This window comes from Myotis yumanensis, unplaced genomic scaffold (genome assembly GCF_028538775.1).
Source record: "Myotis yumanensis isolate MYYU_CA2020_CCGP unplaced genomic scaffold, mMyoYum1.0.hap1 SCAF_14, whole genome shotgun sequence".
Lineage (NCBI taxonomy): Eukaryota > Metazoa > Chordata > Mammalia > Chiroptera > Vespertilionidae > Myotis > Myotis yumanensis.
In genome coordinates this window covers 25788740-25801159 of record NW_027223765.1, presented here as the reverse complement: position 1 = coordinate 25801159, position 12420 = coordinate 25788740, and the positions used below count along the sequence as shown (strand labels likewise).

General features: G+C 37.3%; 1 protein-coding gene across 5 annotated transcripts in view; it reads right to left on the bottom strand.

The window, feature by feature from the left end:
* Window positions 1-12420, bottom strand: part of DNAJC13 (DnaJ heat shock protein family (Hsp40) member C13) — a 116338-nt gene that overhangs the window by 27962 nt on the left and 75956 nt on the right. For all 5 annotated transcript variants that reach the window (XR_011473690.1, XM_070433409.1, XM_070433406.1 and 2 more), the window contains 8 exons: window positions 12171-12325; window positions 10635-10836; window positions 9274-9389; window positions 8063-8141; window positions 7282-7417; window positions 4641-4825; window positions 4148-4222; window positions 1068-1187 (listed from right to left, as the gene is read on the bottom strand). Coding sequence is in view for 4 of the 5 variants with exons in the window: in XM_070433409.1 (XP_070289510.1) it covers window positions 1068-1187; window positions 4148-4222; window positions 4641-4825; window positions 7282-7417; window positions 8063-8141; window positions 9274-9389; window positions 10635-10836; window positions 12171-12325 (1068 nt within the window). In the remaining variant the exon portion in view is untranslated. The remainder of the gene's footprint in view (window positions 1-1067; window positions 1188-4147; window positions 4223-4640; window positions 4826-7281; window positions 7418-8062; window positions 8142-9273; window positions 9390-10634; window positions 10837-12170; window positions 12326-12420) is intronic.

The window sequence follows — 12420 nt, the reverse complement described above, 5'->3', positions numbered from 1 at the left end:
TAACTATCTTATTATGCAAAATATTTACCTCCTCTTCTATTTTTATTTCCAATTTAAATTTGAATCCTATATCCTTTAAAATCCAAAATTAAAAGTGACCCTGTGACAAAACACAGAATTACTATCTTTGAGGCTAGTGCTCAGAAACTTGGGAATCGTTTTCTTCATTTCACTTATTCAATTCTAAAAATAGTAACAAGGCATTAACAGCAACTCACATGCCAACCAGCTTAAGTTTATCAATATATTTAGTGCAGGTGTACAAATTCATTTCTGTCACTCAGTTTGTTCTTCCTAAATACTTGTAAGGACATCAAGTAAATATAGTTGAGGACATGTTTTCATCAGATTCCCTTATTTCAAGATACCCTAGCCCAGCATCAGCACCCCAATCCTGTTCTATTCCAGTATGCCTCTCACTCTGTCAGTCACCTAAGAAATCTCTCCTTCCCCTCAGCGGTACTGGAGTAGGAAGAAACAGTCAACTCTCAGATCTCTAAACTGGACTTTCTTCCCATGAGGAAGTGACTTGGCTAAGTTTCAGGTTTTATGTGGTCCTTTACTCTCATGAGATTTATTTAGTCTAGTCGTCTCTTTCTTCCCTACCTTTCTCTTAATGCTCAGATGAGACCCATTTCTCTTTAGCTGTGTCACTAGTCTCATTCTTTGTGGGCCAGCTTAGAAACAAAAGCCTTCATTGACAGCAATGCTTCTGTGAAAAATGCTATTAGAGATCCAAATAATTTACTAAAAAATAATGGCCAGTTGGTTAAAGCATTGGCTTATGCACCAAAGGTTACAGGTTCGATTCCTGGTCAGGGCACATACCTAGATTGTGGGTTCTATCCCCAGTCGGGGAATGTGCGGGAAGCAACTGATCAATGTTTCTCTCTCATGTCGATGTTTCTCTCTCTCTTTAAAGATCAATGAAAACATATCCTTGGGTAAGAATTAAAAGAAAATAATAATAATTTGGAGAAAACAACTTGTTTATAAACCTGAGACTGGCTACTTGAAAAGAAAACTCATTGCAAGCTCTATCAGAAAGCATTAAAGATGAACTCTACCTTGCCAAAATACAGCACCCGACAGAGATCCTTGATGATGCCGGGCATTTCTGTAATCTTCTCTCGGCATTCTTCAAACTGAGCAGCCACACTATAGCATTTGCTTATGTGTCCACATACCTGCAGACAACACAACAGAGCAAAAAAAGAAGTCACTTGTGTATTCCTTGCTTAACACAGTGGGAATCAAATCAGCAAAGATTCGTGAATACTTAACGATATATATATATCGCTCCAAAACTGAACAGAATATATCTATTAAATCACTAGTATTTCTGGTTAAGATTTTCTGTAGATGCAAGGTTGCCACATCATGGCCACTATGGTACATGACCAAATCAACCTTGGGGCTGTCTTTATATGGCAGGGAGCTACGGTTTTCACATTTTTAAAGAGTTACTAAAAAAACATAAAGTTCAACAGAGACTGTATGGAGCCTGAAAGCCTCAAATGTTTACTCTCTGGCCCTTTATAAAAAAACTAGAGGCCCGGTGCACTTGGGGTGGGGCGGTGGCGGGGGGGTGGAGAGGATCCCCTCAGTCCAGCCTGCATCCTCTTGCAGTCCAGGACCCCTTGGGGGATGTCCGCCTGACTCAGGGGATGTCCGCCTAAGCTGGCAGTTGGACATTCCCTGAGGCATCCATAGCACTGCCACGGAGGTGGGAGAGGCTCCTGCCACCGCTGCTGAGCTCGCCAGTCATGAGCCCGGCTTCTGGCTGAGTGGTGCTCCCCCTGTGGGAGTGTACTGACCACCAGGGGGCAGGTCTTGCGATGAGCATCTGCCCCCTGGTGGTCAGTGCACGTCATAGTGACCAGTCATACCTCTGTTCAGTCGATTTGTATATTAGCCTTTTATTATATAGGAAGTTTGCTGCCCAGGCTGGTGTTGCTCAACGGTTAGAGCAGTGGTTCTCAACCTTCCTAATGCCTAGACCCTTTAATACAGTTCCTCATGTTGTGGTGACCCCCAATTTCATTGTTACAAATTGAACATAATTAAAGCATAGTGATTAATCACAAAAACAATATGTAATTACATATGTGTTTTCCAATGGTCTTAGGCTACCCCTGTGAAAGGGTCGTTCGACCCCCAAAGGTTGAGAACCGCTGGGCATCAGCCCAGTCATGGAAGGGTTGCAGATTCAATTCCCATTCAGGGCACATACTTGGGTTGCAGGTTCAATCCTGGCTCCAGTCAGGGCTGGTGTGGGAAGCAATCAATAGATCTGACTCTCTCACATCAATGTTTTTTTCCTCTCTCTCTCCTCCCTTTCACTGTCTCTAAAAAGCAATGAAAAAAAAAAATATATCCTTGGGTGAGAATTAAAAAAAAAGTTTGCCAATCTCTGAATTAAAACATTTTTGTCCAGAGTATTAACATTGTAGAACCAGAGTTCTATTTATGTACTGTACTTCAAAGTAGAGGCTGAAACTCAAAAAGCTTATACTCAGTTGTTTTATGTTCTAAATTTTGCTGGCATAAACAAGATGCATTCTATAATGATCTTAATGAATTCTTGATGGAATTTCTATCAAAGAATTCAACTATTATAACCATAACAGAAAATAAGCCAATTAAAATACTATGGTTGGGGGAGGGAGACAGAAAAGGAAATTAGGCAGGGGAGGAAGTGAAATAAGAATGGCAAAATGGCAAATATTTGTAACTGTGTAATGGGGACATAAGGGTTCATTATATTATTCTCTATCTTAAGAGAGACAAACAAAGCCAATAGATCACAAGCAATTTAGTGCAGTGGTTCTTAAAAGTGTGATATAAAGACCATCAGCACCTGAGAATCTGATAAAAAGGCATATTCTCAGGCCCATATGCCAGACCCACTGAATCAGAAACTGTGGGCAGGGGACGGGGAGGCGATGCTCAGAACCCATGGTTTAAAGAGCCCTCCAAGTGGTTCTCATAGATTTAAAGTTTGAGCAGCGTATAGTATAATTCTCTTGGAACCATACATTTTATTTTGTTGTTGTTGTATAAAATACACTATGACCAAACGGGATTTATTCCATGGATGCAAGGCTGGTACAATATTCATAATCAATTAATGTGATATATCACATAACCAAATTGAAAGACAAAAACCACATGATCATATCAATTGACACAGAAAAAGCATTAGACAAAATCCAACACCTATTTTTATAAAAACTCTCAGCAAAGTGAGAATAGAGGGATCAGAGCTCAACATAATAAAGGCCATATATAACAAATCTAGAGCCAATATCCTTCTTAATGGGCAAAAACCAAAATTATTCCCCATAAGAACAGGAACAAGACAGGGATGTACACTTTCACCACTCTTATTCAATATAGTACTGGAAGTTTTACCCATAGCGATCAGACAAGAAGGAAAAATAAAAGGCATCCAAATTGGAAAGGAGATTATTTGCAGATGATATGATAGTGTACATAGAAAACCTAAAGACTCCACCAAAAAATTACTAGATTTAATAAATGACTTTGGCAATGTAGCAAGATACAAAGTGAACACCTAGAAATCAAAGGCATTTTTGGTTTAATTCTTGCTGCAGTGTGAAGTTTTATTTGGTGTTTGTTACTCAAGACATTTCTCAGTTTTTCTCTTTATTTTTATTAGACTTAGAAGTTCCTGGATTTGTGAGCTCCATTTCCTGAAACTTTCCCTTACAGTATTCCTTACTTTCCTAATTTTATCTCTTTCTTGCAATATCAATGTATGGGTCAAATTGTGTCTTTCCTATAAGATATGTTAAAGTCTTAACCCTCAAGTACCTCAGAATGTGACCTTACTTGGAAATAGCATCTTTATAGAAGTAATCAAGTTAAGATAAGGTCACTGGGATGGACTCTAATGCAGTAGAATATGTGTCCTTATAAAAAGAGAAAATTTAGACACCAAGACAGACAGACAGACACACACACACACACACACACACACACACACAGAAACAGGAAGAATGCCATGTGAAGATGAAGGCAGAGATTAGAGTAATATGTGTACTCCACATCAAAGGTTTTCAGCAAATATCAGAACATCAAAGGAACCAAAGATTTTCAGCAAAACATCAGAAACTAGCCTCACCTGTACTGACATGTCACTTGGTTTACTAGAACGATTCAAGACAGCCACACAGCGACTAAATGCCTCTTGTAACACCTGCAGAGAAAGAAGCCAGCCATTAAGTTCCCATTCTGACTTGAAGTGTGAAAAGCCTTTTCTAGTAGGAATATTAGATACTTGGTTAAGTAAATGTTTGCTCAATTAATATTTGTTAAATAAACAAGTAAACAAAGGGCTCCTAAAAGTTTCTTTTTAAGTGGTCCCAATAAGCTACTTTGTAAGTAATATTAAGTTTATCAATTTTGAATCTAATACTCTCCAATTCACATGAAATAAAGCTCCATTTCTACCTTTAATTTTGATACCAGAATATAGGGACTGTAACATTGTTATCTGTTGGCATAAATTATACAAACTATACCAACTCTTTGTACTTGGTGAATTCTCTATTGCCAGGAGTCATACAATATATCTAAACTAGCTGGAGAGTAAACGTCAAGGTCATCCATATTACCTCAATTCCATTCTCCCTTCGGAGCTCTTCAGCATTGAGGGCTGAGCAGTTGACAGTGTGAAAAGCCAGTTCTACCGCAGCAGGCAACAAAGGTGATTCTTTTGAGAAAAGGAGGTCATCTGAAGTTTCCATGGTTATAGTCCTAATCAGCATGGGGTATCCTGCATATTTGTAAGGCTGTAAATCTGAAATAACCAAAGGTTAGTGTTGGGAAAACAACAAACAAAATAAAAACTAATTTAGTTAATTTAGACACTGTTCAATTACATTGCATTAAAAAATGATATTCAACATCTTAAATGTCTTTTAATTCTAGTTTATAAAAAGAAATTAAAACAATTACAAATCCCTTGGATCTTTTCTTTTTTAGTAAACTTGTTTGGTTGATTTCTCTAAAATGTTTCCACTTGTAAAAGAATATTTTCTGATAGATTAACTGAATTTAGTGTTTGATCCCTTGCAGCATATTGACTTTCTATGTTGTCCCATGTGATTTCTGCAACTTTTCACCTGATCTCAGACAGCAAGACACAGCCAACATACCAGAGACTGTATTAACAATCACAATTTCCATAATTCTTTGTAAAGAAAATAGAGATATTTGATTTATTTTTAAAATATATTTTTCTTGATTTCAGAGAGGAAGGGAGAGGGACAGAGAGATAGAAATATCAATGATAAGAGAGAATCATTGATCTGTGGCCTCCTGTACCCCAACCGGGGACTGAGCCTGCAACCCGGGCATGTACTCAGACCAAGAATCGAACTGTGACCTCCAGGTTCACAGGTAGAAGCTCAACAACTGAGTCACACCAGCCGGGCAGACATTTGATTTAAATGAGTGAATATTTTATATTCTACTTTCTGAATAACAAGTGCACTTTTCTTTCTATTTCATCAGTTATCATAAAATGAACATTTAAAAATACTGAATATAATTTATTCTAGAGCAAAAGAGACTGTGACTTTATAAGAGCCTCTATAATCCCACTTGAAATCAGCATAAAGCTTTTGCCTTTTGATTATGACCAATAATTTGCCTTAAGTAAATGCATTTCTAAAATGGCTTTTTAAAAAAAGCCTCCTGCAAGTGGTTCTAGTAATCCTAACACGTACATACATATATGTGGCAAGAAAGAACAATGGATACATTTTAAGCCTAACAGACCAGGTTCCCCACCCCAAGCTCACTGGGTATAAACAAGCTGGGAAAGGTGGAAAACGCAGCATGAAAAAACATTCTGACCTAGATAACAAACCAACGGTGAGCCACAACTGCACCTCACCTGTGACTAGTATAGGGTTATCAGCCACTAAAAAATAACCAATGGCCCGGCTGGCATGGCTCAGTGGTTGAGCTTCAACCTATGAACCAGGAGGTCATGGTTCAATTCCCGGTCAGGGCACATGCCTGGTTGTGGGCTCCATCTCCAGTAGGGGGCATGCATGAGGCAGCCAATCAATGATTCTCTCTCATCGTTGATGTTTCTATCTCTCTCTTCCTCTACCTTCCTCCTTGAAATCAATAAAAAAAATATTAAAAAACAAAAAACCAATGGTTTGAAAAAGACGCCTTTAAACTCATGCTGGTAAGTAATAAATAACATATAACTAAATGCTTACAAATCTGTTCTATTCAATTCATATGCAGAAGTGAATCAATTAGTCACTACTCTCTAATGACCCAATTGCTAGATCCCCATGCTGTCCCCTCCAATATGTACCTAAACTGCAACTTCACTTGCCCTCAATTACCCAGTGTTCCACCTGCTTATGTCAGATCCCTCCCCTCACCACCTCCCCTCCCCCACCACCACCACATCCCTGACCTACTTTGGCCTCTCTTCTTTTTCTCCCAACATCACCCTGCAGAGCAAATGGATCTTCCACTTGGTGCTATAAACCAAGTTCAGTCCCAAAGCCAATGGACATCTGCCATATTGAATGTAACTCCCCAACATAAAAGTCTTCAAAGTTTTCAACATACCCAGCTTTTTGGCTGCCACTGTTAGTCACCACAAATGGAATACAAACATGCTGAAAATTTCTAGTAATACTGTACCCTGCAATCACAACTTCTTAAGCTGTAACAGTGGTTTTCAAACTGAGGGTTTTTACAGCTACCATAGGAAATAAAAGGTTAATAGGAAGTATACGGTCATTTCAAAAGTTTCTATTGCTCTTTTAAAGACCAAAACACTCTTGGCATTTTCAACCTTTAGAGGCTTTTGGAGTCATGATGGGCAGAGTCTTTTATATGTGATTTAAGCACACTGAATCATCTTTGAATCAAACACTGTCAGACCCCTTTTCGATCTCATTTATATGTTTGCTGCTAAATGGCTAAAGATAAAAAATTACCAAGAAACTCCACAGAATACAAATGTCCTTCAGGAAGGAATACTGAAATCTTGTTGGAATGCAAAATATTGAAAAACATAGATATAAAATAAGCACCATTTTGAACCTTCCTATGAAAAACTACTCTTGCCGTATCTAAAATATAATTTCAAAAGCCTTTTGCAATAATAATTATAAATCTATTAAAATATGCTGTAGAATATTTTAATATTCTAATTTTAATATTCAGAAAGTAACATGGTGGAGGGTAAATGAAAATTTGAAAACAACACATGCTTACCTTCTTTATGGCGGTTGAAGAGAATGCTCTGCGTTTTCAGAATTAAAATTATATTCTCTGGATCTGGTCCATCCACTATTTTTGCTGATTTGGTACATAAAAATTCATATGCTTTATTTACTTTCTCAAACATATCCTGTATGTAACGAGAGATAATTAACTTTTAATTTGGAACATTTCAAATCAAAACTGAAATAGAAAACAGCTAGTTTGTATTTTACCAGTAACTTCTTTAGTTATTATTTTTTGTTTTATTCTGTTTTACATGAAGGTATTCATTCCAACTGTAATCTAACTGGTATACTTTTAAGGTGAAATCCACCCCCCCCCACCCCCAGCCCCTTTCAAATAGCTATTCAATGATCTCAATATCACTTACTAAAAATGTCTTCCTCAGTGGTTTACACCATAATTGTGATATTAAACTGCTATATACTAGAGATAGTTCCTAAATTATAAAAATAAGTATAAGAACTACAATTTATTGAGTACTATATTGCAGGCCCTTTGCTAAGTGCTTTACATACATTATCTCATTTAATACTTAAATAGTCAGGTGAACAAAATCCCTAAGTTGCTAGTCTCAAGGGTAGTGCTTTTGGTAAACTAAGGGAGGACCACTCATGCAGAAAACATGGGCCTGAAGTTAAACCCACCCTGGGTGTTATATTATGAGGCATATTCTGACACAGAGGATGAATATATCTATTTTCTGTCTAAAACAGTAACTGAGTAAAAGAAAGTCAATCCCAAAAGCCCTAATTCCATAGGTAGTACATACTCTTCCTTCTGGATTCTTGTCAGGGTGGTACTTTTGTGCAAGTCTGAAGTAAGCTTTTCTGATCTTGCTCTCATCGTGCCTGTTAAATAGGAAAATTGTTTTATGAATATAGTAAGGTGCAAGAAAAAATATTTACACAATCACCTAAAATGGTACTTATTTTATTGTATATGATTATATATACGGTGTCAAATCAAACCCAGTTAAATTTAAGATTATCCTTTCTTTTCACATAAAAGATAAAACCTAAATTTTTCCTCTATAACAGTGGTTCTCAACCTTCCGAATGCCGCGACCCTTTAATACAGTTCCTCATGTTGTGGTGACCCCCAATTTCATTGTTACAAATTGAACATAATTAAAGCATAGTGATTAATCACAAAAACAATATGTAATTATATGTGTGCTTTCCAATGGTCTTAGGCTACCCCCTGTGAAAGAGTCGTTCGACCCCTAGAGGGGTCGAGACCCACAGGTTGAGAACCGCTTCTCTATAAGGTTATCATTCACTTATAATTACAAAACAGCATTTGGGGTTTGAAGAAATAAGAAATTGTTTTAAAATTTTCCAAAATATCACTTTGAACTCTATAATTCTGAGTCATTTTAACTATCAATCTTCCGCAAAATGTAGACATTCTGTTTTATACTTAAGAAAATGTCTTTTAAACTATTTTTCTCTAACATATCTATTCTACTGTAAAATTTCACTGATAAAGTGAATCTGCAATCTTTCAAAGCATCTGTCATTTAGTGTCTCAGGCATCTATATATCTATATATATAAAAGCTTAAGCGACCATTCAACCGTTTAACCAGTAGCTATGATGCGCACTGACCAAGGCGGGGCAGACTCTCAATGCAGGAGCAGAAATCACAGGCATGGAAACATGGAACAGACTGATGAATCTCAGAGTGAAGTGGGGAGGAGTTAAGGAGAGGGTGGGAAGAGATTAACCAAAGATCTTATATGCATACTACAGACCCGGTACACAGATTTGTGCACCCATGGGCGTCCCTCGGCCTGGCCTGTGGGGATCAGGCTGCAACCGGCAGTCCAACATCCCCCAGAAGGATCCTGGATTGCAAGAGGGCGCAGGCCAGGCCAAGGGACCCCACACGCTGGGCCTCTAGTATTGCTATAAAATCTCTTCCTCATGCATAACAGGAACTGCAAGACGAAGGAAGAAGATAATACTGAAAGTAACTCACGGTCCCTGTCCTTGAGGGAGATTAAGCACTTCATAAGCATCATCTATTGACATAGTAGGTGGCTTCTTTTCTACTTCCTTCTTCCAGGCATCAAGGGTATCTTTTAGAAGTTTAACCTTAAAGACAGAGGATTAAAATTTATATCTGTTAAAATAAAACTATTTCATAATATAATTTGCAAGTGACAAAATCCTTGTGCTATATTTATTTAAACTGACATTTCTAGACTATCCAATTAACAGCTTTCTGAAATACAAATAACCAAAACACTATTGAATAGTAAGATATTTGTTTCAGGACTATATATTTTTAAAATATATTTTTATTGATTTTTTTTTTTTTTTTTTTTTAGAGAGAGAGAATGGGTAAAGGAGAGGGAGGAGAAAGAGAGAGGGGAAAACATTGATGAGAAAAACTGATCAGCTGCCTCCTGCTTGCCCCCTACCGGGAATCAAGCCTGAAACTTGGGCATGTATAGAAATCTCAATAATACATGAAAACATTGAGATTTTGAGAGATAGCTACATGTTTCCCAGTTATTAAGTGATGGAGGTGGACTTAAACCTAGGTCTGACTAAAAAGCCCATACTTTTTCAACTATCTCAAGTTGAATCCAGACCAAGTAGCAGAGTCTACGTGCCTTCATGTGGTCAGAGCACTATAAAGGGGCAGTGCCTGGTGGCACAAATGGTAACTGTTCTGAGACCTTTTGATGGTAAAGATAATGGTATACCCTCTGCCACAATAATAATCCAACACAGTGGCCAGGCCTACTTTATTCCAGGCTTCAGGCAGATATCCAAGGGCTCACACTGGAGGGGTCCCAAGGGCACTGTGGACAGGCAGGCAGTAGATACTACTATACAAATAAGTATGTCACACATACTGCCTCAGATGTGTGCTAGGAATTGTGCTGTGTTTCTTATGTAAATTCTCACATAGTCTCCTGACTACCACATGAGATAGTTGCTATTATTAGTAGTGCTACTGCCTAAGGCCAAACTGAGACTCAGTCCCACACCACCTTACTCTGACATCTGTGAACTTAATCAATCTGCTCTAGAGACAAGCTTCCACCAAGCTAATATAGTATACAATCGTGTAATATACATGAAATTGTTTGTTTCATTTCTGTCACAGAAGTTTAAGATTATAAAAATCCTAATACTCCCTCAAAAAAAAAAATCTTTCAGTTTGGTGTGTACCCAAATATACTGAACTACCCTTTACATGGTGCTGAGAGTAAGAGGAAATACTTCAGGAAGCCATTATCCTTCTAGCATTGACGGAAGAAATACCCAGAAATGATTAGAGGCTATTTTTTATACTTTAAGAAGGCACAAATTAATCTGCTAACTTACCGGGTCTTTAATTGGCCAATCTGGAAATCGGAGTGTATCACAAAGTTGTTTGAGGTAATAAATATTACAAAATAGTTCATTTTCTAGTTGTGGATAGTTGATAACTGGGATGGGACAATATTGATAAAGTGCTCTCGTGTTACTCTGAAGACGAGGTGTGAAATCAGCAAGATGGGCAGCGATCTTCTCTATCATGAGGCGCCTACAATTATAAAAACATCCAAGCATTATGAAACGATTATTTGATTTTAAAGAAATGGTTAAGATAGGTAATCATGCAAAATAATTACATGGACCTTCTTTAGAGTAACTCATTTATTTAGAATACCCTGAGAATGTTATTCAGGGTATTTTAAACTCATGTAAAAACTTCCAATGGATATAAACTTATTTGTAATACCTACCTACAAAGAAGACCATAGAAAGAAAGGCTGATATTACCAGTCCTTCCTATTATAAGTCATTGCTACTGAAAAATTAGTCATGAGATGGTCAAATGGTAAGAAATCTGCATGCAGCACATGGGTATAGCCAGGAAACTCAATTAGCTATCATCCCAAAGAAGCTCATTGCTTGGTATTTACTTTAGTCAATTTAACCACATTTGGGATCTGGCCCTCAGCTAGCAGAAACTTGATTTGATCAGTACTCATAGAGTTACATTTTTCAGATGGAGGATGCATAATAAATTTCAGAAGAAAAACATTACATAGAAAAACTGTTGTAAACTTCTTTATATTCCTATACATTTTTTCCTAAAGAAAAATATGATTATCATACAAAATATATTTAAATTGGTGGCTAGCATATGTCAAGCCTATAGGTCAACCTATGGGAGGATACAAATGATAACCAGCAGGTGACACTGTGAGTGTGAAGTCAGCCAAAGGAGAGTGAATGACTGGCTCAGAAGGTCAACTGGCATCCAGCTGAGAGGACTGGGTGATTCTCCAGAGGTGGCCTTGACACTGGAACTCTTTCCTGCACAAAGCATGTCTGAACACTGACATCTGCTTCTGGGCTTCTTCTTTTTCTATGTTTCCATCAGCTTTTCCTATGGCATTCTCCTCCTAACAAGGAGAATTGTTAGGAACCCTAACCTCCAGATTAATGTCAAAATGTTCTGGCTATGGAGTCCCCATTCTAAAATGAATTTAGAATCTCTCTGGTATGGTTCATTTTATATGGGGCATACTTTTTAATTAGTGGAGTACAGTTTTATTTCCAAATATCTAAGAACTGTGTTTTGATTTTATCTCCACATATCCATAAATACATATTAGTTCATTGCCTGAAATCATACCAGTTCCACAAACTGACTTAAGAAGCACCAATGATAACAGGGTCTACACTTTTATACAAAGCTCTATTAAGGTCACAGTAATTTTGTCAAATCATGTCAAAATTGATTTGACACCAATGACTGCTGTAGCTTTAGATTATGACACTAGTAAAAGCAGTTCTTTTAATAAGAGTCAAATCAGACAGCAAGGGGCAAAGATTCTGAGTATAAAATACAATCAATTGAGTACTTACCTCATTTCACTGCTCCAGATTGCTTCTGGTGTGTCAAATTCGCCAAGAAAAATCTCAGAAAACTTTTCAGACTCATAATTTTCTAAATAACAAACCATAGCTTCTGGTAGGATGTGCCCAAGTATACTTCTTTGAAAAATATCTTGTCCTTTTGACTTTAAAACAAAACAACATGTAGTCAGAAACAATAAAGCTATCTTTCAATTTTTTGGTGAACATTTAAGAAAACTAGAAAAAATTGCTTTTGTGC